Source organism: Aythya ferina, assembly GCF_964211825.1.
Source record: "Aythya ferina genome assembly, chromosome: 16".
Taxonomy (NCBI): Eukaryota; Metazoa; Chordata; class Aves; order Anseriformes; family Anatidae; genus Aythya; species Aythya ferina.
In genome coordinates, this window is record NC_140315.1 from 7,596,405 (window position 1) to 7,623,459 (window position 27,055).

Sequence of the window (27,055 nt, forward strand, 5' to 3'; positions counted from 1 at the left end):
TGCATTTCATTACTTTTTCTCTAGAAGTGTATTAATACCCACGTATGAATTTCACACAAGGCAGTGGCAGCCACCATATACGTTCTTGATTTCTTAAGTACTGCATCATGAAGTGAAAGAAAACGTGATTAGAATACACCCCTTCCTGGAAAGAAAATAGTCAAAACTATATTGTACATCCAGGGTTAATTTTAGTCTTTGAAATTACAGATTCAGCTAAACTGCCATCATCTCATTGTGATAACTTGTCACACTGTCGGAATTTAAGCACCAATGATCTACTGGGAGTAAACGTCCTTATGTACGCTATCTAAAGGATGGCTACCCTGGGGTTTCTACCAAGCCTACATGATCATATATTGATGCGAGGCTTATTTATTTCAGTGGTTCTGAAGTACACTTAATCATCTTACTAAGGTGCCCTGTGTGGTACATAATTAATATTATACATTGACTTTGGAGGAAAGCTTCAGGGGGTAGGGAGGTGGGGGTAGGATTTGGATGATCCAGAAGAAATATGGTAACTTCTTTATATTCAACAGAGAGTCCGTGTGGTAAAGATTGAGATGCTCCATTTACAAAAACGAGGAGCGATGAGAATGTTTTTTTTTCACCCCATGCCTCCTAACACTTATGGTGTTCTCTGTTTAAACACAGGTCCAGTGCTAATTTTTGCCAAAAGTGAAAGAGAGAGTGAAAAATCATTAATTCAATTTCTCACTGTTTTGCCTCTGGTGATTGCTGTCACTTCAGGTAATAGCTTGTCTGTGGTTCTGACCCAATTCTTAAACCAGTCTTTCTGTACTCCACCAATTAATCTAATGGTTCATTAATTGCAAACATCTGAAATCATTAGAACCTGATTGAGCACAAAAGCATCAAATCCTGTGAAGCTGTGACTGCTTAGCCAGCAAATGGTCTCATTGCAAAGGAATGTCAATGTTTATAGTAAATGTAACCTAAACTAGGGTGTTCATTGACATATCCCTCCATTTGTATACAACTGCTCTGACATCTATCAGTTCAAGAGTGCATGATTTATCCACTGCTATATCCTGGAACTGACAAGCCAAAGATTACAGCTTAACCTACATGAAAGCAGAGGCTGTATGTATTCCTAAAATAAATATTTAGTAACTGACAAGCTCTGGTTAATATTAATTCCTGATAGAAAGCAGTCAATTTAAGCTTACTTCATGCCAAAATCTATTTGTATTTTGTAAATCATTTTTCATGAATATAGTCTAGAGAATCTCAAGAAAATATGTGAGAGGGGAAGGGTTGCTGTATCAGTTGTATTTTGTATGTTGCACATCTATATTAAAGAGAAGCTTCCTTGGACCCATAAAGTGGGTAGACTTGGAAAAGGACACACAGCATGCTGATGGTACTCATGAAATAGAGACTGTTAATTAAGTGAATTTAGTGTGTGTGTAAGATGCTAAATTTACCATTCCAGAGAATTAAGCCTTCTGTTTATCCATAGGGGGCACACCTAGGGGGTACTAAACTTCACTACCAAATTGCATCATGAGTTCCTGTATGTCCTTGATGTGGTCTGTCTTCGATTTTTCTTTTTCTTCTTTTGTTTGTTTTTAGAGGCTAATAATTGTTCTACTGATAGATGAAGAGGGTAAGAGATGGAAATTTCTGAGCACTGGCATTCTCCTGAATGTTTTTGTCTTGCTGCTTTGATGACAGCTGTCTTGCAGAGTCAGAGTCTAGTCTGGGACCAACAGTTAGCACTCTTGTCAACATGGATAATGTAAAGGAATAAATTGTATTTTCCTGTTGAACACATGGTTTAATAAATGACTTCATAACAAATAAGAAAGTGTTCATAATGCCCATATGAGCTCATTCTACCTGTGCACAGGACAACTACAAATCCTCTCTGAGTCAGCTTGATAACTGTGTAGCCATAACACAAAACTATTTCATACTGATGGCAAAAAAAGCTTCAAGCCATGCAAGTATGGCTACTTGGCTTCAAACAGGAACAAATCTCATATTTGTATAACGTTTTTTGTCTTTTTGTTTTACACGCATACATGTACACACACACAGAGCTTCATCCCACAGAATTCAGCACTCTCATCTCTACTTCTAAGGTTCATCTTTCCAGCTGAACCTTTGTCTGGCTGTATTTTGGGATGGCTTCTGTTCTTTCAGTTAATTCTGCGCTTGATTTCTCCTTACATGTGTAAGAAGATTACAAACAGTTAATTTAAAACAGAAATTAACTGCTGCTCTGCTAAATTAGTGATGTATAAAAATGTATAGTGATGTATAGTAAAGATGAACACTCTGCATTCAACAGACAAATGAGAAAATACAGTGAATATGCCTGCCTCGGTCTGGACTTTTGGTGCTCAGACTCTCTCTAACATAAATGTGTGTGTATGTGCTTATTGTTCTGCTTCTATAAACCCCAAGTGAGCAGAAGGGAAAAGGGCTAGTTCTGTTCTTCCCAAGCTGTGGTCCTTGCAGCTTTACTAATCATAATCAGCACTGTTGGTTTTTTTTTTGTTGTTGTTGTTGTTTTTGTTTGTTTGTTTGTTTTGAAATATTCTTATTTAAAAGATTGATAATAAAAGTGCAAATTGATAATCAAAGAATCTAAATTTCTGTCCATTCAGAGTAGAAACCTCTGCCCCTGCAGATAAGAAGGGGCGGGGGGACAGTCTAGAGAGGCTACCAAGCAGAGAGCAGCTAGAGAGCCAGGACTGCGAGATAATCAGGGAAGGCACTAGCTGTGTGCTTCTGGCAAGAGATGAGCAGTATCAGTAGCCCTAATGATCCAGGGCAGTGGCCTGAGGAAGTCCTTGGAGTGTGGTTTCCTTTATCACTTTTACTGGACTGCCCTTTGGGAATGAGTTATGATCTGATGGTTTGATCTTTTGTATTGTGTATGGGGTTATTGCACCTTTTAGTTCCTGACAACAGTAGTAAAGCTGCCAAGTATTACTTAAAGTGTGGGAATGTTTATAAGAACTCAGCAAAGGAGAGTGCCTAGTATTCAGAGTGCTAACAGTACAAGAAACATTATCAAACTAGCAAAATGGTGTGCTGTGGTGCTTGCTGCAATACCTTGCTCCGAAATGACCTTTCCCAGTCAGTGAAACAAGCCTTTATCAGAATGCAGGGGTCAGTGGTATTATAGACACCGAAGAACAAATTTCCAGGGTATTTATGTACTTATATTTGAGAGCAACTGCATGTGGTTTTAAATATACCTGTGTGTTCACATCTGCTGCAGTTATTTTAGATGAAATCTCAAAATGTGTTTGTTCTGAACATTAAACGGAGTGACATTATTAGTTTCTTGACAATGTTCTAATGGAATCATAGTTCAAAATATTCAGTGAAAACATTACACTCCCCCATCATTAAGGTGAATTTTGTTTGCATGCTCTTTTCTCAGAATACTGATGTTAATTTTTGCTTAACTTTAGTCTTACAAGGTATGAAGCAATTTAACAGACTCAGTAACCTTTCATTAAAGTTCAGTGCAGTACTTAAGCATGTTGGGTGCATTAATTGTTAGCTGACAGCTATTATTTCTGTGAAACCCTTTTGTAGTAAAATTTCTGTTTGATGGATTGGATTTTACAAAATTTGCATTTCACTGAGCCCAAGTCAACTGGTACTTAGAGCTACTGTAGATATTTAAATAAGAAAACAATAATTCTTTAAACTATTGTTAAATATCTATTAAAACTATGAAGCTTATTTAGGATTAACTCTTTATTATGAAGCTCATATTCCTGCAGTATTGATTTAGACATTTTTCTACAACAGAACTGGATTTTAATGTAGAGAGGACCAAAAGTCTCCACCCAGTCCTTAGTGCTGGCACACAGCTGACATGAACACTATTGAGCTCTATGATTCTAAACATAAGGAAAACAAAACAAACAAAATATCAGCAGAAAAGAAGGTTTCTGTGTTTTTCTAAACCTCTGTTTCAAAGATGGAGTCAGATACATATATTTCCTATGCAGGATGCTATTAGACAGTGTAATGCATGGTGAGCGATTCTCTGAAGTGCCAGAGAGCGTGGAATTTCTCAGATAGTAAACTCTAAAGACTTTAATGGATTAGCATAGTTTTCCTGGCTACTGACTTTGCAATGACCCTTGCATCTAGCAGACTAAACTACCATCAGTGCTACAAGAGTGAGAAGAAAAATAGAGCACCAGTGGTTGGCAGCAGTGTTTACGAGGTGGGGTTCAGCACTGCAATAATACTGATATGGAGGAGATGTGAGAAAGGAGTAGGAAGGGATATAAGATCTTTGAGGATGAGGAGGAGGAAGAGGTGATAGTTATAAAGAGAGGTAAAATATTTTGGAAAGAACATGAAAGGGTTGTGTTTTAGTTAGTTGGTTATAATCTGCTCTAGAAGAGATATCAGAACAGCTGTAAGTCTGTGTAAAAATAAAATAAATAAAATAAAATTTGTAATAAAGCTCAGACAGATGCAACATATAAGAATGTCAGACCTGATACCTTGAAAATATTTGGCTAAAAATTGTTGGCCTGGAGTGAAGGTCTAGGGAGAAAAGCAAGAATAAAAAAGAGGATCCCTTGGGGAAAACAGTCAACCAACACAGAGGACAGGAGCGCTGAAGGACTAATAATAGTAAAGATGTGACTGAGAGAAGCAAAATAATATAAAGTTTCTCACATTCAGAGCACTAAAAATCTCTGAACTGAGAAGACAGTCAACTGACAAAGTGATGGAAAACTATAAAAAGTAAGGGTGGGATGGTAGTCTATGATCTGTATTCTTGTATATATATGCTGATTTTATCAATGATAAAATAACTACTGTATGTGTCTCTGTGTTCTACCCGATCACAGCTGCATCTGCACCATCATCCTTCTTGATTGATGATATATTCCTTATACTTATTGGTATACTTTTAGTATAGAAATCTAAGAACATGCTTCTGAAAAGGACCATGAGCATAAATATACAAGTAACAATGTAGATATCTTGCATAAATTTTCATAGTTGAATACTTAAAAATGAAATTCTATTGTTGTTTGAATGTCAGAATAAAATCTCAATTATTTGATTATGTTAAAGATCTAATTAAAAGATGACTCATGCCTACCTATCACTGAATCAATTGCATGCTATAATTTGGTAAAAGTAGCTGAATTTCTCCACTAATCTTTGCTTTCTTATTATATATCTAGGAGTAGCAAGAAATGACTTGGATCATCAGTATTATCTCATCAACAGTGGAAAGAGAATGTTACTTCCTTCCATATACTAGAAATGTGATGAGGAAAGGAGAAAAACAGAGAAAAGTGACTTAATTATTCAAGAGGGAATTTCCTCTTCAGCAAATTCCTGCCTCAGCTCAGCCAAATGCTGTCATTACATGGCTTCTAATTTTAGGTAGAATTTGGATATCAGGTCAGGGTTTTTAACAATAAAACTGTAGAGTCGTCACAGAAAATGGACAAGTATTTTTGCTTCTTTATTAACTCATAGGTCTGTGATAGGTATCATATAGTAAGACTCAGTATACCCAAGTTCTTTGCATGTTCTCTTTACAGTGTCATTGTTATGCTCAAGAAGAGATAAAGGAGAACAAGCTCAATAGTGCTGAAATTTTAGCAGTGTTCTTTTAAGACCCACCCCACTGTCTTTTTCATAGGTTATCCCCATGAGTCCATTATCTCACAGGTACCATACATCTATCACTGGGTGGGAATGAGCCCCTTGGGTTGAGTTGGATCAATATTTTGACCTTCAGGAAGATTGTTTGTTTGTATCAAGTAAGCAATGAAAAAAATAAAAATAAAAAGCACATTCACCATACAGAAGAAATATATGCTAAGTTTAGGCACCGCTTGTGCCTAAAGGAGACAGTTTATGGTATAGAAAACATGGATATCTGACTAATTGTCCTTCAGATTGTTTATGATTCCTTGGACATTTGTGAGATAGATGATGAAATCTATCACATTTGCACTTTGCACTGAGGTTATCCACATGGAGTGAGTGATTTTCCAAGTAGTGTCTGTTAGCCAAAATGAAAAGAAAAAGAAAGCAGAACTCATTTGGGGAAACTTTATTATTGCATGTGGCAGAAGAGAAAAAGGTAGAAAACCAGTACAGATTTCATATGAAACAGAGCAACATAGCTTGAAAGATCAGTTTTAAGCTTCCTCAGAGCAGAAAAATGGCCATATTTTCATAAGGGAGTTGTCATGATTGTGTTCTAATGTTTTCAAAAGTAAGCATCCCCAAGGTGATGAAGATTAGGGAAAATATCTCAGTGGCAGTTCTGTGCCTAATAAATAAGAAAATGGTCAGCCATACACTCAAAAGGTATGAAATAAGTTGGCTGGCCATTTATGTGCTGCAGTGTGGGTCAAATTATGTATACATGCCACAGAAACACATCTTGCACAGTCACGTAACTCTGGCACTGCACTGGAGGTACTACTGTAGACTGATGGGGAACTGAAAAAAATGTGACCAGAAATGTTAATGTGCAGCCTGTTTTTGCAAAAATGTTATTTTGATGAGAAAGTTCTGAGATGTCCTCTGACTGAAAAAGCAAAGTCTTAAAAATTTCTGTTGAAGAAGAAATTTCATTTCTTCTGGGAAAGAAAGAAGAATGGATAACAGAGATGCTTCTGACAACCCTGAAACTCAGCCAGCTGCTTTGAAAATAAAGCAGTTAAAGGAAAATGTAGTCAGTTTACAGTCTGCTATCTTGATAGACAGAAATATATTTTATTTCTTAATAAAACACAGATTTCACAATAAGCCAGCTTCTTGTTCACATGGCATTTCTATGTCAGAGAAGCTGTGTGTTACTCTACCTCATTTGTAAACTTGGTTGTTAGATGCAGACTCCATGATCCAAGCTTTGTGGTCCTTTTTCCTGCAAAAAAGATTCTTCAGTAAAATTTACATTATTAAATTCAGAATTCATATTTGAAAATTCTATCTTACCTTTCTTCCTTTGAGTTCTTTAAAAAGTCTGAATGATATTTTTTGGCACGTTGTTTCAATTTTTTATTCCAGTCTTTTTACTTGAGACACTATTCTTCCTTTTTTTTTTTTTTTTATTTGAAAGTGATTTTCACATTTAAGCTTTTTATTGTAACAGTGAATCTTAAGTATGACAACTGGAGATGTAGAGAGCAACTTCTGTGATACATCCAAAAAGAATCTTTACTGGAAAGACGTGTTTGGCACAGACTGATACCTTCAGCTTTGGTAACGAACCTTGACTGCTTCTTAGTTTATAGCAACTAGGTCACAGCATCAACATTCTTGATGGTTATGATCATTTGTCTGTGTCTCCCCCCTTATTCCCCTCACACACACACACCAGCAACCCTCAGAAGAAAAGCCAAAGAAAAAAATAAAAACTGTGAAATTGTGTTAGGTTGTATTGTCCCAAGGGAAACTAGATTAGTCTCATAAGGGGCATACCCAGACGTTTTGTGCATTAGTATAACTTATATCTGCAGATTTTGCACCTGCAATTTTGGACCAGCAAAACTCTTTTGTAGAAAAGTTAACATTTCTTAGATCTTAAACCATATAAATGGTGCTAGCAATCTGTCTAGAGGTTCATTAGGAAAAAATAATTTAGATTTTTAAGCTGCAGATGCACCTGTCTAGAGGTGAAAGGGACCGTAGATGGAAGCTGCCTTCCTGGACAGATTGCCATGTGCTGAAAGGAAGGCTTACACTTTACCATGTGACTTCAGCACTGTATAATCTGAGCTGGGTTAGAAGTGATAGCCCGTGTTCTAAACAGCCTTGAATATGTTTATTTTACACTTGACATAACTGAATTGTTTGTGTGCACTTTTGTCCCTTCTGAATAAAGTTTCTCTACTAATCATATATAAGTAATGAAGGGAACCAAGCTGAGCACCACCATCAGGCAGGTGTTGTATGGCTTCCTAATGCCTCAGTTTGGATAACTTAATGGGAGTCAAATCAGAGTTTTATTGAGCACTGTTTTTTAGTACAGCAGAACAGAGTCTGCTCTGCTGTGACAGGATGGAATTAAATTCTCCTTCCTTAAGATTAACTAGAGATGGCCAATATGTTCCACCTTGAACTTTTTTTTTTTTTTTATCATATTTTCAGAAAAAGAACAGAGAAAGAGCCGGGAGAATTTTCAAAAGAAAGAAAAAAAAAAAAAAAAAAAAAAAAAAAGAAAGAAACATTTCAATTTGTCCATGCTAATTTTTAATCAACTGCTAATTCAAAAGACAGCTTACATTCTTCATTGGCAAATAGTAAGCCACTCCAAGAGTGTAATCATACTAAAATTCGCAGCTAGGATAATGTACAACTGGAACTCTATCAAGCCTCTATCTTGAGGAACTGAGGTATGCCTTGGAGGAATGCATTAGATGCTATGGTTAATTAACTAATTTACTCAATCAAGTTTAACAGTGGTTTTAACTTTAATGGCACCATTACATTTTAATATGAAAATAACAGGCTGTATTCCTAGCATTCCCTGCCGTCCGCCTCCTCTCTACCATCCACTTTACAATTTGATTTTGATTTGTGAAGCCTTAAACCTGCTGCTAATGTCAAGCGCACGTAATACAGTACGTCTGGTGAACATTATACATGCCCACCTTGCAAACACAGTTGCTTGAAGTCATAGCTCCTGACAGACAGTGTGCATTCTTCAAGAATCATCAAGTTTGCATGTGTCCTTCAGAATGAAAATTACATACATGTGTAAATATAAGTAAGCTAATTTTAAGTGTGCTAGAGAGATTTTCTCAAACACCTATAGACCCTGCTGCCTAGCACAATTTCCTGTCTCATGCCCCCACTTCTCTGGGGCAATGCCTCAGCACAGCTGCAAGACAGTGCTGCAAGTAGAAAATGAAGCAAAGAGAAAGGTGGCTTAATCTGTTTTCTTTGATTTTGCTGAAGGAAGATGCTTCTCTCTGCTTAGAAATGAGTCATGAACCCTTTAGACATTCCTATCCCATGGAAAAGACCATCCTGGCTACTGTCTCCCCCAAACATTTTTGGTGACATTTTCTACTTTTATTATAAACATTCTGTGGGTTCCTTGAACTTCAAGTCCTGATAGACTACCAAATTCTTTATTCTTTGTGTCTTCTTTTTGTCTGATATAATTAGCTTTAAACAAATTAAAGGAATGAGAAAATCCTGCTCCCGGTAGGCCACAGCAACAGTTTCCAGTCGCAGCCCATCAGCAAGCAAGTTGTGTGTACTCCTGGGGGAAGACTTATGCCAAACACTGGCAACAGAAGGCAACTGTTGCCTTATTGCTAGAATAATTTCTTGAGATATCAAAAATGTACCTTCATGTTGTGTCAGGCTGAGAATCTATAGCTCTCCATAGACCTCCTTGTCAATGGGTTGCTGGCTAAAATAGAAATAGTCTCATTTGTGGCTTTTTTTTGGCCAGTAAAACCCTTCAAATTGTAGCCCCTGTGTATACAGGTGAACCAGAACATAGTTACCAGGTATACCAATATTTGATCTACGAAATGCAAGTCCCATTGGAACAGGATCCAGCCATCCAGCCTCATGGCTGTCAAAATAGAGAAGACTCTGTCCCACTTAGCAGCAAATATTTAGGTGCTGAGAAGACACCTAAAGGGTGCCCAGACCATAATTCAGGACAGAGCCCCATGCAGCCCTGGGCTCAGCCTGTGCCTGCTTGGCTGCTTGTGTACCCACGTGGGTCCCACCACTGAGGCGGGGAAGTCGACTGGAGGAAGCAGCCACAAGAGACAAAGATTGCAGGTGTCAGAGTGAAAGCTCGCTGCTGGATAGCCATGTCCAATTTATAATAGATCTAATCTGATTCTGGAAAGGGACAGTAAATCATTGCTAAACAGCTATATGTGATTTTATTGAGAATTTTTACTATCGCAGATAGAAAGACTGTACTTTAGAGATTAACTAGGAAAAGTTTTACAAGACAGTGGAGATAATGAATCACAAATTCTGTAAGGGTGAACCTCCCATGCTGAATCAAAGTACAGCTGTCTCATATTTGCTCCGTATGCATTTTGCTACCAGTAATTTTGTCATCAATTTTCATATTTTGTTTAAACATATTTGTCTTTTGGACAAGATAGGTCATATTTCACACATTTGATGAATTTTCTCCTTGGTCCAGTTTTACAGGATTTGCACTTAATTAATTGCACAACCTTTAATTCGACAGACTGTTTTTAATGGCTGTGTAGTTTCAAATGCATATACACAGAGGAATTTCAAAAAGTAATTGTTTTTATGTCACTACCATTGAAAGTTGCAATTATTAAAATATACAGATAATGGCACTGAATTTCGTAGCTGCTTATACTAAATAATATGCATGCTTTTTTATACATGTTTTCAGGGATTTGTGTAGAAGTTGGGGTATCATATCTATAGAATAATGTTCGCATAACACCTGCAGTTTTGTACAAATGTACAGTTGCAGAAATGTTGGTAAATTTTGCTTGTGTATGTTTAGAAATATGAGCCTTTTTTTTTTTTTTTTTTTTTTTGAGGGAACTAAACTGCAATTTCATTAATTAAACGGAACAATTTGACTGGACATTTGCTGAGAGTGCTGTGCTTTAAAGTGCTAAACAAATTTCATACTTGCAGAGCTCACGTAAGCTTAGCAATGGGGAAGACCACCTTTTACCAGGAGAGCTAAACACTGACAGTTGTGGCGCTCTTAAAAGCTTCTTTAGTTCTTAGCAGATTCACCGAAGAGGGCTACCTCACCCGTCCAGACAGCGTGCTGTCTGGAAATGTGCCCATCAAATCTGTTTGTCAAGCCACCAGGCTTTTCCATGCCTGGTAAAAGGCAGACAGGAAGGAGTAGGCAAAGGTCAATCCTTGTCAGTTCTTTGTAAATGTAATTGTACTGGCAGTTTGCAAGGCACTTGCTCGTTCCCTAGCAACTTTGTGTATGTGGGGAAGAGTTAAATACATATTTTTCAGTATGTTGCTTTTCTGCTAATGTTGGCACTGTGATTTTTTTTTTTAATTTTATTTATTGGCCTTTGTGTATATTTGGAGGATTGTGTGCATAAGCTGCAAACTCCCATAAGCAATTGTGCACGCCTTTGAAAAGAAATCTGTTGCTGCAAACTGACTGACTGACTTCTGAGTTGGAGTATAATCATGATAATTAATCTGGATTCTGAATTCTTTTGTATGTGGGGCTGAACAAACACAATTTGTGGTACGAATTCTTTACTGACTCAGTTTTTCATATTGGTAGTGGTGAGTTTCAGTCAGAACCTCACCCAGTATCATGAGGGCCTTTGAGTGGTCTCTAGTGCTGAGGACTCTTAGATAGGAACTTTTTAAAATACACGTCAAAATGACTCCTACTCATGACAGATACAAGAATGGTGATTTTAAGATGGATTTTTGTTTAGAATGAATTTAGGGATTAAGTAGAGGCATACAACTGCAGTTTAATTTCAGGGAGATCTCCCCACTTACACAACGGATGAATTCAGCTCATTTATCTTCTTCAAGCCTGAGACAAAACAGTGGGTCTCACACATGTTGCTGATGCAGGCTGGCACTGTTCCACTGACCACAGAGCAAGCTGGCCCAGGGTGTGCATGACGCTTGAAGAGAGATGTATATTCACACACACATATCTGTAGAAAGTGGTGCCCACAGCCCTGTTTCACCAGCTGAATGGCAGGTAGATAACCTGCCATTATAACCTTCCAGTCCAGCTGCACCTGGAGCAAGAGCAGACTCTCAGGTGCATGCTTTGTGGATCAGATAGAGCAACTAAAAAAAAAAAAAAAAGACTGTCACTTGGAAAATCTGTTTCTGTGAAAAGGTGCCAGCCATGCAGTGTGGAGCCCAGGATATGAGGAGTGACCGTGATTAGCCACTTGTGCAGCACCAATCACACAAGCAGTTCTATAAACCAGCCACTAAGATAAGTATAGCAAGATCCTGCTCAATTTTCTATTTCTGTTGCCTTAACCTGGCTAAAGAGCAGCTAAACACAATGCAGATTTTAAACATAATTATTTGTTCTGCCAGGTTGTTTCGTTTTCAGTAGTTAATAGTTCCTTTCACTTCATTTGCCAGTGGAGTCACAACACTTCCATGGCACGTACTGGTAATATTGATGCAAAGACAGAAATGCATCCAGAATGCTGTGTTAATCCATATTGTTTTAATTTACCAGACCAAATTTCCTGACATTGTTCCTTTGACTTCAGTAGAGTTACACCAGCAGAGAATTTGTTCCAGTGAGTTTTACAGCGTTACTGACTCCCAGTAATTTATCACTATACACGTCTGCTTGCTTAACTGATAGAACCTACAAAGACGGGCACGGTGGTTTAAATTGCTCGCTCGCTCACTGAGGGAGCAATAACTCTTTGTTCACCATTCTGTATAGTTTTCTGCTCATCCGTAGATCTCAAAGTGGTTTATAAATTTAGGGTGAGACTGTGACTATTAAGGTAATTGAACAGCTCAGGACGCCCATGCAGGCTCTCTGAAGAACCCAGTTGCATGGGGGAATGGGTTGTACCCTCTCTCCAAATCGTTTTGTAGCCCTTATCTTCCTGCACGGGGCTGTTCTGTGTAGGATGATGATGGGGAAGGGGAAGCGGGTGCTCACCCTGCCTGGTCCCACCAGCAGCTGGCGTCATCCTGTGACACTGTGGACGCTCTGCACAAGAGCAATGTTGCAGAAACTGTGCCCAAGCCCCCAGAAAGTGTTAGGCAATCTTGCATCTAGCTTTTTTCTTCTCCCTCCTTCTTTTTCTTTTTTTTTTTCTTTTTTCAAAACCCTGGGAATGAAAAGAAAAATTGAAGTTGCTAAGGTGGGAGGGGAAAACTTTACAGGCCTGCCTTTCGTGCTCTAATTTCTCAAGACTAGGAACAGCTTGCTCCAAAAGAAAAACAAGGCACCAAGCAAGATGCTAGAGGGTTTTCAAATAGTTTCATTCTCCTATCTAGGAGCACAATTGCACATTTGGATGATGAACACAGGTGGAAAAAGGGCACATGTCTGAAGGTGGGATCTCTGAGGAACTGGACAACATGATGCTTCAGTAAGAAGGTTAGGCAGACAGTCTTGATGCTTTCAGCAACAAATACCCCTTTCAAATTGTTGACTATTTGCATGGTCCTTTAAAATGCAATCAGAAAAGATCTGAGACCATTGGATCAGGGAACTGGAGCAGCTGACTCCAAACTTCACCACTCCTGACAGCAGAGCACATCCCTGCAACCCTCCAGGATCTGAGGAGTTTGCTCTTAGCAAAGGGCACTGGCCTCAGGTCCACACAAGGCACTGTTTGCTCTTTGTTCTTCCTTGTAACATGTTACAACAACTTCATACTGTCACACTAGAAAGAGTTTCAAAGGAGGAGTTTAAATTCAGGCTGTGTCCTGGTGAGTTTTTCATCTTTGTTTGTTGCAGATGTTAAGTCATTTTGAGATGCAAGTCATTTCTTTGAAAAAAGCTTTCTTTGGGGCTGAAATATAATGGCAGGAAATTAGCTGTTAATCCTGTCTTCTTGGACAGACTAGACTTGCATAATAAACTCCCCCTTTCCTCCTTGCTTGCCCAATGATTCAGTTTGACCTGAAAGAAAACATTTTCTTCCAAGAAAGACAATGTTTATGAGGTGCAACCATAGTTTGGCTCTGATGATTAGAGACACATGTATCAACCTGCGCAAAATTTGTGATAGCTGTTTAAAATGAATCCTGGTCAGGAAGACTGAGATCACAAACCCTATAATAATCAAAACACAGCTTAGGATAATATTCCAAAGGTGCATCCAAACTCACAAACCTGCTTTTTAGCCCTTGCTCTGGTTGAGCACTGCAGAGCACAGATCTCCTTAGTCTGGCTGGGAAGGAGCCACCCCTGCCTCCTTTCTCCTGCCTGGGGTTCCAGGAGAGGCATAGCCCAGCACGAGGAATATAAACACTGCATTGCCATCGTCTTCCAGCAGCTGATGGCTGTTCATGTACCCTCGCTGCCTCCCAGCCACTTGGCAGTGCTGCTGATGCCATGGAGGTCTGAAAGAGACAGGCAAAAGCCAGGGCATGGGAAGGTTAGAGCTGTTGTTGCAACCTGAGGTAGAGCCATCTACCTTTAAGAGTTAGTGTGGCTATATATTTGGCAATAGTAATGGTTTTCTATACAATTTTCTAATAGATTTAAAATAATTATTTTTCCAGATCTAATCAGAAAAAACAGCAAGCATGATTATATGGTCTGGTGAACAGATATCAGATACAACTTTCAGATTTTCTCACGTGTGAACTAGACCATATATCTTACTGTGGTGAAAATGCTTAGGCTTTTTGTTTCCCTGGCTTAACTCTCATAAGTACTTCAGCTCAGGTAACAGCTTCTTGGGCACAGGTAGAAAGGGTGTCAGTGTGAAGAGATAGCTCTGTTATTTTCTGCTTATGTGGCTGAGAATATTTTGTTATGTTAGGGTATTTCAGCAAATGAAAGAGATTCCTTTGGGAAACGGAGAAGTTCTTCTGCTGAGTAGGAACATGCACTCAGTCTTTAGTTCATTGCTGCTGGTGGGCAAGCATTAAATCAGGCTGATCTCTGACCAGATCCCTGGCAATTCCTTCAGCTTTTGTTAGGACTGCTTGTTCCTGCTTCAGTCAGAAATCTTGAGAAAATGAAAAGCAGTTGGGAAAGAAAAAGTTAATCCATGCCCTCCTAATTGTGTAGTGAGGGTACTGTAATGTGTAAGTAGAGAATATTGCAGCAGATGATAGAGGTCTGTGAAAAATACTAGAGGCATCTATGGAAGTATGTGTTCGATCTGACAGCTGACTGGGAGAGAGGACAGTGTTCAGCATTGTCTCTCTCTGACTGCTAGGTATTTAAGGTTTTGTTCTTAAACAATAACATATTCCTCTGCTCTAGACTTCTCAGGTTTTCAATGCCTGACCTAAGGAGACACCAACACTAAAGTCAAGGGGAACTTTTGTTCCTCCAGTGATTCAAGTTATTATCAAGTGAATTTAGTACCCATGCACATGACATGAGACCCTCCTGGGCAGTCCAGGGACGGGGCAGCAGGGCGGTAGGCATGCCGGGATGCTGAGCTGTGCAGCTGTGCGTTACTGCTATCACAGCCCATCAGAAATGCTCCCTTTCAGTTTTAAAGTGCTGTACTTTATGACTGTTCTGACTTCTCCCTAAATATAGCAATGCTGGAACGTCTGCTTATTTAAGTAGTTCCATTTGGTCCTAAATCCATCAGGTTCTTGTAAAAGGAACTATAATAAGTCCCTTTCTAGTAAATAGCTAGGAGGTGCTACAGCTCCTCAGGATGGAAAATAATATGATGAACTTGAAAACTTTTCCATTAGGTGGATTAATTAGTTTTAAATAAATTAGCTTCATTTAAAGTTCTTTTTCGTCAAAACAATAGGACTTGAACTAAAATTCATATGCCGGGCAGCAGCCTTGTGAATTGTAAACTGAGTTATAAACCTATAGAAAATGGATTTTATTATGGAAATGTAAACTGTCCCCTAAGCATAGCACAGGGAGGTGATGCTATAACAACATGCTAGTAAGTAATAAACAACAGCCAGTATTATATCAGATGACTGGATACAGCTAGAAATGTATCTGTTTGGGTGTTGAATTATCCCCAAATTTGAATTATGGGCATATAATTCAAATTATCCTCTACTAGTAATATAAAGTCTGACAGACATATTTTTTTAATATACCTCTTGTGCTGTTTTGCATTATGTCACATCCTCCAGCGTTAAAACCACAGCTTTCCTAACATGATTCATCAGAAATCAGGGGGGAAAAATAGTTGAGATCTGATATACTGAGTACTCTTAAATTACATGGCAGCTTCAAGTATAGTGTATGAGGAGATAGAAGCAGAGTGAATAAGTATGTCTCAGGCTGTCATGTCCATGAACTGGGAAACTCACTGGCTCATTGAATCATTTCCTGGTACTTCTGCTCATCCATCGATACAGAGAGCAACCAGACTGGGTTTACAGAGATGAAAGCCAGAGTAATTCAGAGCCAGCTGTAATTCTTTATAAAACATACACTAAGTATTTTTGTTGACTCCTGCATGACATTTCCAAGGTGGCTGGGAAACCAGGCCATTTGTTACACAGAATCTAGATCAATAGTAAGCACAGAGGAAAACAAGTAAAGTTAACATCCAGTGGAAAGGACAGCACAACTTCCAAGTTTGCACATCTCAGATGTGCACAGTGTACGTTTCATGGGAACATCCTGTTCTTCAGTGCATGTAGCAGAACATTGTATTCAATTTACTAAAAAATATTAAGCATGAGGAAAAGCTACTGCCTTATGTATATGTCATTGTCAGGTTTTACCAGTGTATTAAACAAAGCATTTGCACACACTTTTTCTTCTAGCTTTTCTGTGCAATTGTGATGCCACCCATGTCTTTGTAATACATATTCTGCAAATATTTTGAGTACTCTGACACACCTGAATTCTCACTTCCATGAATGCTGTCTGCCCGATCACTACAAAATTGCTTCATTTTAGCATATAGAATCACAAGGTACAGTAAAGCTGAAGTACGTTTTTGATCAGACAAGATCTATCAAGGATAAAAATCATTTGCTACAATATCAGAGCTCAATCTTGTTTAAATTTCATAGTACAGAGCTTGTTGAATTTAGTGACCTGATGACTCAAAGTTTACAAGGAGTCTGGGCTCATGTTTCAAGACCTGATTTGAGAGCCAAGTTTTCAAACATATCTCATACGTCCAGGCTTTTACTGTATTGTCCATTAAAAAGAGGAGGAAGAAAATAATAAACTCCATAGGTTTGTCTGCTTAAGATTACTTCTTGTTAGGATTTTAAAAAATTAAAACCTGGACTTTACATGTAAAGGTTTAACTTTTTGATAAACAGCAAACTCATCTACTGCTGTGCTAGCTATTTTTAACCCACCTTGTGAGTATGCTTTTTTATTGCTTTATACAGCATATCTGATTCTCTCTAAAGCACAAACTAAAAAATCTATCCGGCTGTCATTTGCTGCATAGTGCCATCTATCATCATGCAGCTTGGCAGCTGTAGTGCATGAGAGAGGGGGGAGCTGAAGCAGGAGGCACAGTCAAGGACTTTCACATGTAACAAAAAAAAAAAAATCCTTGTCACAATTATTTATGGCTCTTGCTGGGGCACATAATAGGACACATAAAACCTCTGTTTCAGTTTCAAGCACCCTCACATCCCCGCTCCCTTGTCGAAGTTGGTCGCAGGCAGTTTTGCTTTACACATACAATTTCCTGAACAATGCCGAGCACTTGTGAAGTGACAGTGACAAATACTAGAGATGCAGGCTGCAGCTCTGCAGGCCGTTACAGGAGCGGTGGTGTCAATAATCAAGGAAGGCTGCCAATGATACCAAAACGCCAGTGTGATATTCCACTTGTTCAACCAGCTATCTGCAATGCTTTTATTTTGAAGTTGCAGGAAACTTGTTTTGTCCCTGTACTTTGTAGACTGTAAGGAAATAAAGTGTCAGAGGAACCTGTGCCAGGAAATAATTTTTCATTATTTGATCTTCTTTGTAGTTGATTTTGCAGTTGCTAAAATATTGCTATTGCAGAATGGCTTAATGAACATTTAGCAGTTTCCTATTAGTGTTGGCCTTGTGTGAAGTCTTTTTGTTAGGTTCTGTTGTCTGAGCCCTCTGCATGGTGTTCTTGACTTCATTGTTCATGGTATAACCTTTGTTTCAGGTGCCAGAAGATGGATTTCATAGAGATTTTGTCTGCTGCCTCTCTAGACGGTAGGCAATGGAGAACTGTGATGCTGAAGAATCCAAGCTTTAGATAATTAAGCATAAAACTTAGGTCCACTCCAATAAATTGTCTTGCCTGCAGTTTCTGAAGAAAGGGTGTAGATAGATATTAACCTTGATGTCCCCATTAAAGTCCTCTGATGCACTTTTTATTTCCAGTATCTGATAGTATTTCTGATCTCCAATGTTAAGGAGCAGCCTGTTAAATTAGCAGCAGAGTGGCCAGGATATATTTGCTGCTATGGGGCAAACCAATTGTGAAGGTAAAATTCAAATTCACAAAAGCACCAGGAATACAAATTGGACAGAAGCATTTGAAAAATGCACCACCTTTAAACACAGCAAATTTTAATTATTCTTAATGCAGCCACAGTGTTCAAATATGCAAAAAAACTGTCTGTTGTTAAATGTGGCTATTAATAAATCAGCTACATCTAATTAAGTGAAATGTACCTGACCTCTTCCTTAAGATGCAGGTAAAGGTGGTAGCTTCTAGGATGCCACAGTAATTTCAGATGTTAAAACATGCCTAGAAAAAAAAATCTGAAAGACGATGTTAACAGGAGATGAATTGTTGTGGTTTTCTGTGTTTTAGTTCCGTTGTACTGAGAACACTGTCAATTATATACAGAAGTTCATTCAAACTTATAACTCACATGACCTCATTCCCAGAGCAGTTCCTACAGGTCAAAAGTGCTCTTACATGAAGAAGGGTTGTTTTAGGAAACAGTGGTCCTGCTAGCTCAGTTACATTCCACATCCATCCTCTTGCTGCTGCATAAGTGTTATGAGAAACTGTTCCCATATGGCAAAGCACATCTCTGTTTTCCTGTGACTTTGCATCCCATCATCAAACCTCTCTAATTCTGTAAAGAGAGTTCCTGTTGAGTAGAGGTGGTCTGGATAAGTATAAGTTGAAACAGCTGTGTGCTCTCTACTTCATCTGCCTGCGAGTCCCAGCCAGTTTCTGCTCATTCCTTCTTTGTTCCAAACCTAATTAAACATGTATATGTGCATTTTTCTCCTGTATTGTTTCTTTTTAAATTTCCTGCCCTGCTTGGATTTCTTTCCTCACCTTACTGAAAATAAAGGTGGGATAAAATGTTGGTCAGACCGTATTTACATCTATTACTGATAAGGAGGTTGTTTTCTTAAACTCTCTGAAAACCGAAAGAAATATAGCCTTTGTTGCCATTTATCTTAGTAATACCTTCAGGAGATGCATCTCCTAGGTCCAAGTGATTATACCATCTCAAAAAATGTTGTCATGATTTTCCTACGTGGGGGCATAGAAGTTAGGATCATTACGCATTTTGCAATCATCTGATTAATTGAGTGAATGTGCTCGCTTACAGGATGTCTGAGATCGTGGAATTTAAGTTGGGTTTTCTCTGCAGTGCTTCATGAAACCTGGGAAATATCCACTGAAGCTGGCAAAACCAGGTAGATTGAGGACAACTGACTTCAGATAGCTTTGCCAGTGCTTGCCCTTTTCCAAGAAAAGTATTAGAAACTATGAATTCTCTTACTGCATCTGATTTCATAAGAGCAATACATTGTGAAATAGGGCTGCTGTAGATCAAACTAATTTTTCATGGATCACCTGTTGTCTTTAATTTCCATTATTTCTTCTCTTTCCTACATTGCTTGTAACATCTTGTGCTTATGGCACTTTTTGAAGATGAAAAATATTTTATTGGAGTTTACAGACAGTATGTACAAAAAGCGTAAATACTATTAAGAAAATGTTTTAAAGGAAACAAATTATACTGGTAACTAAATGATCTATATATCAGAAATGTCCATATAATTTCTGTTTATTTTTAGTGCATTCATTTTTTCTTGAGTTTCTTGCTCTGATGTCTATTTCCATATAATTTGGGGATCTTTAGAATTTGGAATTTAGGATGTACAACTAAGTAATATTAGTACTAATCCCTAGCTAGGGAGCTGAAAAAGGAAAGGCTTTTCTTGTGGCATCTCTCATTTTCCTTACACAGGTTCCCCTTCAGCAGCTCACTTCTAGACAAGTCTCTGCTTTCTGATGTTATTCTTTTGTTTTCTTATTCCAGGTTTCAGTTATTCTGTGTAGAAATGTGTTCACTGCCCCTCCTTTTCATATGAATTATAATGTGGTAAAAATGTTGCAAAAAAAGCTATTTTCCATAGTCTGGGGATGTTGATTCCAGACAAGACAGCTTGAGTGGGACAAAATAATGGCTTATTGGGTCATTTGGGAAAAAGCACAAATATTGAACCACTGTTTGGGCTTTTTTTGTTTTGTTTTGTTTTACGTTTTTATAGAACTATAGTAAGTCTGTGAGTAGCTATAGAAACAATGTCAGTATTCCTCAGTGTGGTTCATCTTGTAAAATTGATCTTATTCTTCAGCTGCATTCATTGAATTTATTTCATAATCATATAGACACAATTTGGTTGGCTCATAGGCTAATATAGAGATAGATACCACAGTTAACGCTATATATTGAGTTAGCATGGCCTTTAAACTGGCATATTTGAACCCTCCCACTTTAAAAATTTCTGCCCCAGAAAATTCTTGTCAATGCTAATAAATACATACCTGAAAAGCAGAGGGGAGAGGAAGTACAATGGGATACAAAAATTGGCACATGCAATCATTTGCTCACAAACAGTTCTGATAATTGTGCACAAGTGTATTTTCATACTTTGGGGTGTCTGTGAGTGCTCTTATAACCTGTTTTACCTGCTGTAAGGTTGTAAATTACCATATAGTTTAATGTTACATAGCAAAAACATCATTTATCATTTGGGTCAATAGTAAGCAAAATGATGCTATGGAACCCCCTCTATTCCTCTGCACAAAACTAGCTGCCAGATGAGTGCAGCACCTGATGTTTTCAACAAGCTAAAAAGTATTTTTTTAATTTATTTATTTTTTTTTAAAAAAAGCCTTTCAGATTTTTAGAAGGTGAAAGATTTTTATTTACTGTACAGATGCATTTACCCATATGGGCAGCTAGTGACTCTTTTGCAATCAGTGCTTTTCAGTAGGTTATTGCCTCGTGATTTCAGATTTCTTTTTTTAATTATTATTTAATAAACTTTAAGCCTATTTGGGTTTTTATTTCTTTTGATGCCACAACACATTGTTCTTTGCTTGAGATTGACACCAATTTAGTAAGATGTGGCAAACATGCAGCTACCAAGGAAATAGTTTCCGTAGCAACAAGGAACCTATTGACAATGCTCAATGCGGAGCCCACTTTAACCCCAATCTGTGGAGTTTGTTTCCTAGCTGTTCTTTGCAGCTGTACAAATCAGATGTTAGAGGCCCGAATTTTTGCTCTTATATACACACGGGCAGCATCGTCTTCAATGTATTTGAAACCAGGAGTTGGCAAACAACTGCTTGCACCAGCAAAACTTTTGAATTTAGGATTGCCAGTTAACATGGAAAACGTGCAGTGTGCAAGTCTGAGTTTAGGTAAGATTACACCAACTGTAAACTGAGACTGACTGATGTATCCAGGGTTTAATAAAGTTTAAGGTAAAGTAATAGAAGGAGAAAAAAGTCGTGATGTGTACTTATGACACATTTTTGGCCACAGGATGCTTATATGCCCCTGATGTAAGAAACCTGTGTAAATGAAACATTAAGTTTAGGACCAATAAAAAATACTGTGAGAAGCAAAAGATATGTTTCAAAATATCATGAGGGAATTGTTCCATCTAACTCATCTACCACATAAAATATCAATAACAATGCATGTCTTTGTAGGGAGAGGAAAAGACTTAATCCATTTCAATGGAATTCTGATTAAAAAAAAAAATCCAATCCAATGCATGTTTAAAAAAAAATCACTTCATCATGAAACTCCTTGTTGGTTATGTTTATACTGATTGTCTAAATGCATCTCTCACATGTTGTCTACTTTTTTGATTTAGACCCTAGTATTGTGTGTAATGGTCCAGTATTATGCATAGTAGCCTAAGCCCAGAGGATATTTGAACGCAAATCCTGGTCTGCCACATGTTTTTTTGTGCAAGTCCCTGTGGACTCGGATTTCTAAAGGGATTAGCAATTCTGAATGTTCCCAATTTGGAACAATCACCTTGGGACCCATTACAAGGATTCAATATTCAGGAAACATTTAATGCTCTCCCTCTCAAAATCAGATCTCTTTAAACTGTTTCCAGTTAAGCACCCAAATTCAAAACACTGTCTGTAAGAAACCCCAAGAATCTTGGCACAAACTTCTCCATCAGAGGAGCAGAGCACAGAGACAGCTGAGGCAGAAATACCTCAATCAGCCCCAAACCTGCGATGGGTACCACAGGGCTGCTCAGCCTTGTACCCAAGCTAAAGATCTGTGCCATGAGTCACCATAGGGTGAGGAGGGGCAGAACAACATTTCTGCTGGTCTGCAGGCCTGTGGCAGTATTTCTGCTGAGCCGGGCTGCCCGTCACTCCTAGCAGCCTGCATGGAGTTAGGTGGGTTATGGAGCCTCTGCCCCTCACATCACGAGGGCTCACAGTCCTGCAGCGGGGTACTGCTCACACAGAGGTTTTATTCTGATGGGTTTTAATGCTGCTCAGGGTAAGGTAACACTGAAGCCGTAAATCCTAGTGCTTAATGTATGTGTAGACTACTAGATTTCTAATTCCAGTGTAGGAGTCTGGTCCATACAGAGTTGGAAGTTAACAAGGGAAATAGTAGTAGTGTTATTTAAAAGTTTAGTCACGTTTAATAATTAAATTTTTCTTTTAAAAAGAAGAATGCAGGAATTAAATAAGCTTTGTGCCATCCTTTCTCCAAGCAAAAGCACTAAGGATTGCCATTAGTACCACTTCCAGATATCTTCTAACTAGAACTCAGTGGTTTGTCTTTGCCAGCTTTTAGAATTCAGGACCAAATTTTCAGTAAAGTCTCTTAGGAAATTCGCAGCAGCACATATGTAATCTTACAAAAATGGGAATTAGATCCATTTTCTCCATGATCTGTTGCATTGTTTTAACATTCTACACAAAAAGAAACAATTGCAAAGGTGAAAAAAAGTATCTGTAGTATTTCAACCATGAGAATCTGTAAAAACTCTTTTGAATCAATTAGAACCTTTGTAATGGCTTTGGCCATAACAGTCTGATTTTGAGAATAAAAGCCCTTTTATGTTGTTGTACATGAAGAAATGTAGAAGGCATTGAACAAATACCTGTAGAAGTACATTTCTGATCATTAATATTTTCTTAAAGGAAATTATTATTTTACCATTAATCCCACTCATCTGAAACTACTTATGATGGTTGCTTCATGTTGGGTACATGAAAATTATTTTTCTCTAAGAAAATGTTAACAAAACTGCATTAAAAAAAAAAAAAAAAGGTACTTTTGTGTTTTATTTTGTTTTGTTGTTTTGTTTTTTCCATTTCTGTATGCTTTTCTATACTCAAAAATGTTAAACTTGTGGCATCTATTGAAGAACTTTACTCTTTTGCTGCTAAACTGCTGCAATGAAATTGCTGTATCAGCAGTTCCACATTGAGTATCTCTCTCTCTTTGAATGGTTGTGATTTGATTATCTTTTCCATGAACCCTTGCAATTCTGTGGATATGCTTTCGTATAATTAGATGAAGTGTGGTCTGAAAACCAACAATATTTCCTAGCCACTGGTTTTAGAAATCCTTGCTAGAAAGAATCCTAGTGATAAACCATTTTTTTTATTTTTATGCAAATTACAAGTATTATAATCCACCATATACTTTACCATCAGTTGTTCTTCAATTTGAGAAAATACTGATTTAAAGCGTAACTTAATACAAATTATTCGGTGAAGCATAATAGTAAAAAAAAAAAAAAAAAAAAAAAATTATTCTTTACAGTTATCACAGTCATTTGGTCAAAGACAGATTCATTAAAAAATTAACTTTCAGCTAGGGTAGTCTTTAAAAATATATAGATTTAAAAAAAAAAAAAAAATCTTGCCATGAAAATCACACTAATAGTAGTTTAAGAATGTATTTGTAAATACATAGCAGACATATAATTTAGGGTCAAATCTGGGCTTTTTTTTACTCACTTATTATTTGAGTTTAGTAGAGACAAACCAGCTAGTATACTAGTGTACTAGAATAACAAAAAATAATTGCAACATAATTTATTCCCTGCTTTAACTAATTTCTCTGAGGCCCTTCATTAAATTATTTCTACAAACTTATGTCCTGGAATGTTGGCTGCATCTGGAGGCTGAAACTTTGCTGACTTATGTCCAGAATGTATACTGGAGAGGCTTTCTTTCAGATGTGCTGTCAGCTTATCTCACTCATATGGATCACCATGTTTTCTTCTCTGTTGTATGTATGAAAGATCTGGTTATCAATCACTCACAAATGTCTGTGATCCATACCGCCCCTCTCCCTCTTCATACCTCTTCCTCTGCACTTTAAGCTGAGAGAAACAGTCTCTCTGTTTCCCCATGTCCTATCTCACAGGGCACAGTGTCAACTCTAGACATAATAAATACTAATGCAGTCACCTCTTCATGAAGCCAACAACTAATTTCATTGGTAACTCATCCCCAAAGGCAACTAAAAAGCCTATTTCCAAATGTGTGCCTTTGTGGATGTCAAATAGTGATAATTTCCAATTGACCCCTGCTGGATTTGAACAAGCGAGTTGGAAGGGATTTAACCTAATCCTCATGCAGGTTTCTTGAGCCATTCATTGCCTCACACTCAACCCAGGTGAGACTGCTTTTTTTTCTGGAAACAGACATTTCAATTTCATTCTTTCATCTCTAGTGGATAACGATGCCAAAAAGTAACATTAGGGATACGTTAGTGCTTCAGGTTTTCTGACACTTATTAAAAACTCCATATGACTACACCACTGCCTGTCGAGGTCGCTCAAGCAGAAATTCTATGGCATGCAGCCATTGAAAACTGTGGATTGGGCACTAATGAACTTGTGCGATCAGTCCCGTTATGCTTTAAGCTACAGATGTTGAAATGTTCTCTAACAGCCCAAAAAGGGGATAAGAAAAGGCATGCATATCTTGTAAAGTTTCTTCCAAACAATGGACCAGAGGAAACACTGAATTATGAATGAAGAGGTGGAATCCCCAAAGATAGTTTCTATTAAGGAGGAAAACAGCAGCTATAAAAGCTGCTCCCTGTTCCCAGCTTGATCCACTGTCCATTGGACAAGAATCATTGCTTTCTGCTCTTTCTCCAGCTCTACTTTGTGCCCATGCTCACTTCTGTGAATGTTAAATAAGCAAATAAATAAATAAATAGAAAGGAAGAAAGAAAGAAGGAAAATCTTCAGTAACTGTGTTTTGGTAGCAAATAAAAAGTCTTCAGGCAAATTAGAACATGGATTCCTAATATTGCAATATTAAGAAGAGTATTTAACGTATACTGGGAGAATTGCATCCTATCAATATGTATATTTCTGTTGCTTTCTGTTTTCTTCATAAATGTAGCAGCTTCTAATTCAAGCATTCTGCCTTGAGCAAACTCTACACAAAAATATTAACATTCATTAATAGAACATACCCTAATATGTAAATGATGATACATGACAAGCTACTCTTTATAATAATAATTGCTAAACACAAGAGGGTCACGAAAGCTGAAATTTCAGTGAGCAGCAGACCTGGGACATGTAATTGTACTGTAAGCTACTAGTTTTACTAACAACTTCAAAAGCAAAGAAAATCCAGTGACTTGTGGTCTGAGTTGGCTGGAAATTACTGTGTGTTTCTGAGGTTAATGAGAGAGGAATTAAGCATGTTCACATATGTGGTATCTCTGAGCTGTTTCTGTAAGAGCTGCTAATGTGGGACAGAAATAATAAACCAATAAATTAAAGGTTCTTAATTATCATTAGAAAATACTACTATCTTTAAATGCAGATGCAAACTGAAGGAAAAAAAAAAAAAGAATTTTCTTTTCAAATTAGCATGAATTAAGTAAAAACACGACTCAGTTTTTTGCTTTTTGTTTTGTTTTGTTTTTTACTTTTAGCTTTAACTGGGTAAATGTTGAATATGCAGTGATTTTTAGTTTTTACATTAATACTAATAGGAAATGGTAGATAGTGGCATCTCAGCACAATTCTAATTTAATGAGAAACAATAAAATAGTTTTCCAAAGGGGCCTATTTAGGCCCAAGAAAGGGGGAAATTAAAGTTTCAAGATTTATTTCACTTTCGTTAAGGTATGCTGATGTGCATTTTCTATGGCTATCTTCTATCTGCTGATTAGATCTTTTATAATTTCCTTAGTTGGAAGAGAGCTGATATTCTTCAGACTGGATAATTTTAGTTGTGGTTGTGTTGATCTATGCTGTAAAACATTTTCTTTGGCTTGGTACAACGTGATGTCATGAAAGGAAAGGGAAGCCAATCTGAAGACACTTGCACAAGTCTAGATCTTGTAGAATTTAGAAAAGGAGGAGAATCATAACAAGAAAATCCGGGGAAATACCATACAAGCTTCTTCACACCTCTGCCAGAAAAATTCAAACACAGCGCAGCACACCTCATAGCAGGTCAGATATAAAGGGAATTGGACTTGCTGTGAGTGGCTAAGTGTCTGCGGGGCAGATCAGAGACATTGCCTTCTACAAAGGAATCTTGCATGAGCTTGCCAAAACTCAATTTGTTTTATACTACATTAAGCTGATAAAATAGATTTTATTTTCCCTCACTACCTCTGAGAAAAATTTCTTATAGAAGAAGCACCTGCACTGCCTTACAGGAGCAATAGTTAAGCTTGTATTCCCCTTGCTGGGTTGGGCTTCCTGATGTTTATATATATATATATACACACACACATACAAATACATATATATGTGTATGTGTTTTTCTGTGTGCAAGTGCATGTGCATCTGGACTAGAACAGTGCTTAGGTGTGAAAGTAAGGAAGATGTAACTCAGTGAAAGAATATTTAATATGTATACGGGGTATATATACACTAGGAGTACTGCATAGATCAGTGACTTTGCTTTTTTTCTGAGTGTGTATGTAATAAGTGTGCAGGAATAAGAAGGAAGCTGTTTGGTTTCTAACCTCTGATGCACTCTGTGTTTCTTAGACATACCGAAATGGCAGCGTGCTTGTCTAAACCATAGGTCCACAAATCCGCAATGTGTAACTGGTTACTTGAGGCTCTACTGTGTGGCTTCCTCAGTTTTGTTTGTTATTGTTTTATTCTAATTTA

General features: G+C 37.7%; 1 protein-coding gene across 8 annotated transcripts in view; it reads left to right on the forward strand.

Annotated features, from left to right (window-relative positions):
- LOC311445542 (uncharacterized protein) overlaps nt 1–27,055 on the forward strand; it is a 260,556-nt gene that overhangs the window by 144,360 nt on the left and 89,141 nt on the right. For 2 of the 8 annotated variants that reach the window (XM_084537775.1, XM_084537776.1), the window contains exons 4-5: nt 658–753; nt 5,208–5,461. The exons of 5 other annotated variants lie outside the window; for them this stretch is intronic. In XM_084537775.1, coding sequence (XP_084393901.1) covers nt 658–753; nt 5,208–5,287 — 176 coding nt within the window. In that variant the 3' untranslated portion in view covers nt 5,288–5,461. Of the gene's footprint in view, nt 1–657; nt 754–1,599; nt 1,702–5,207; nt 5,462–27,055 lie in introns of those variants that run through there. One more of the 8 variants, XM_084537777.1, reaches the window with a different exon arrangement.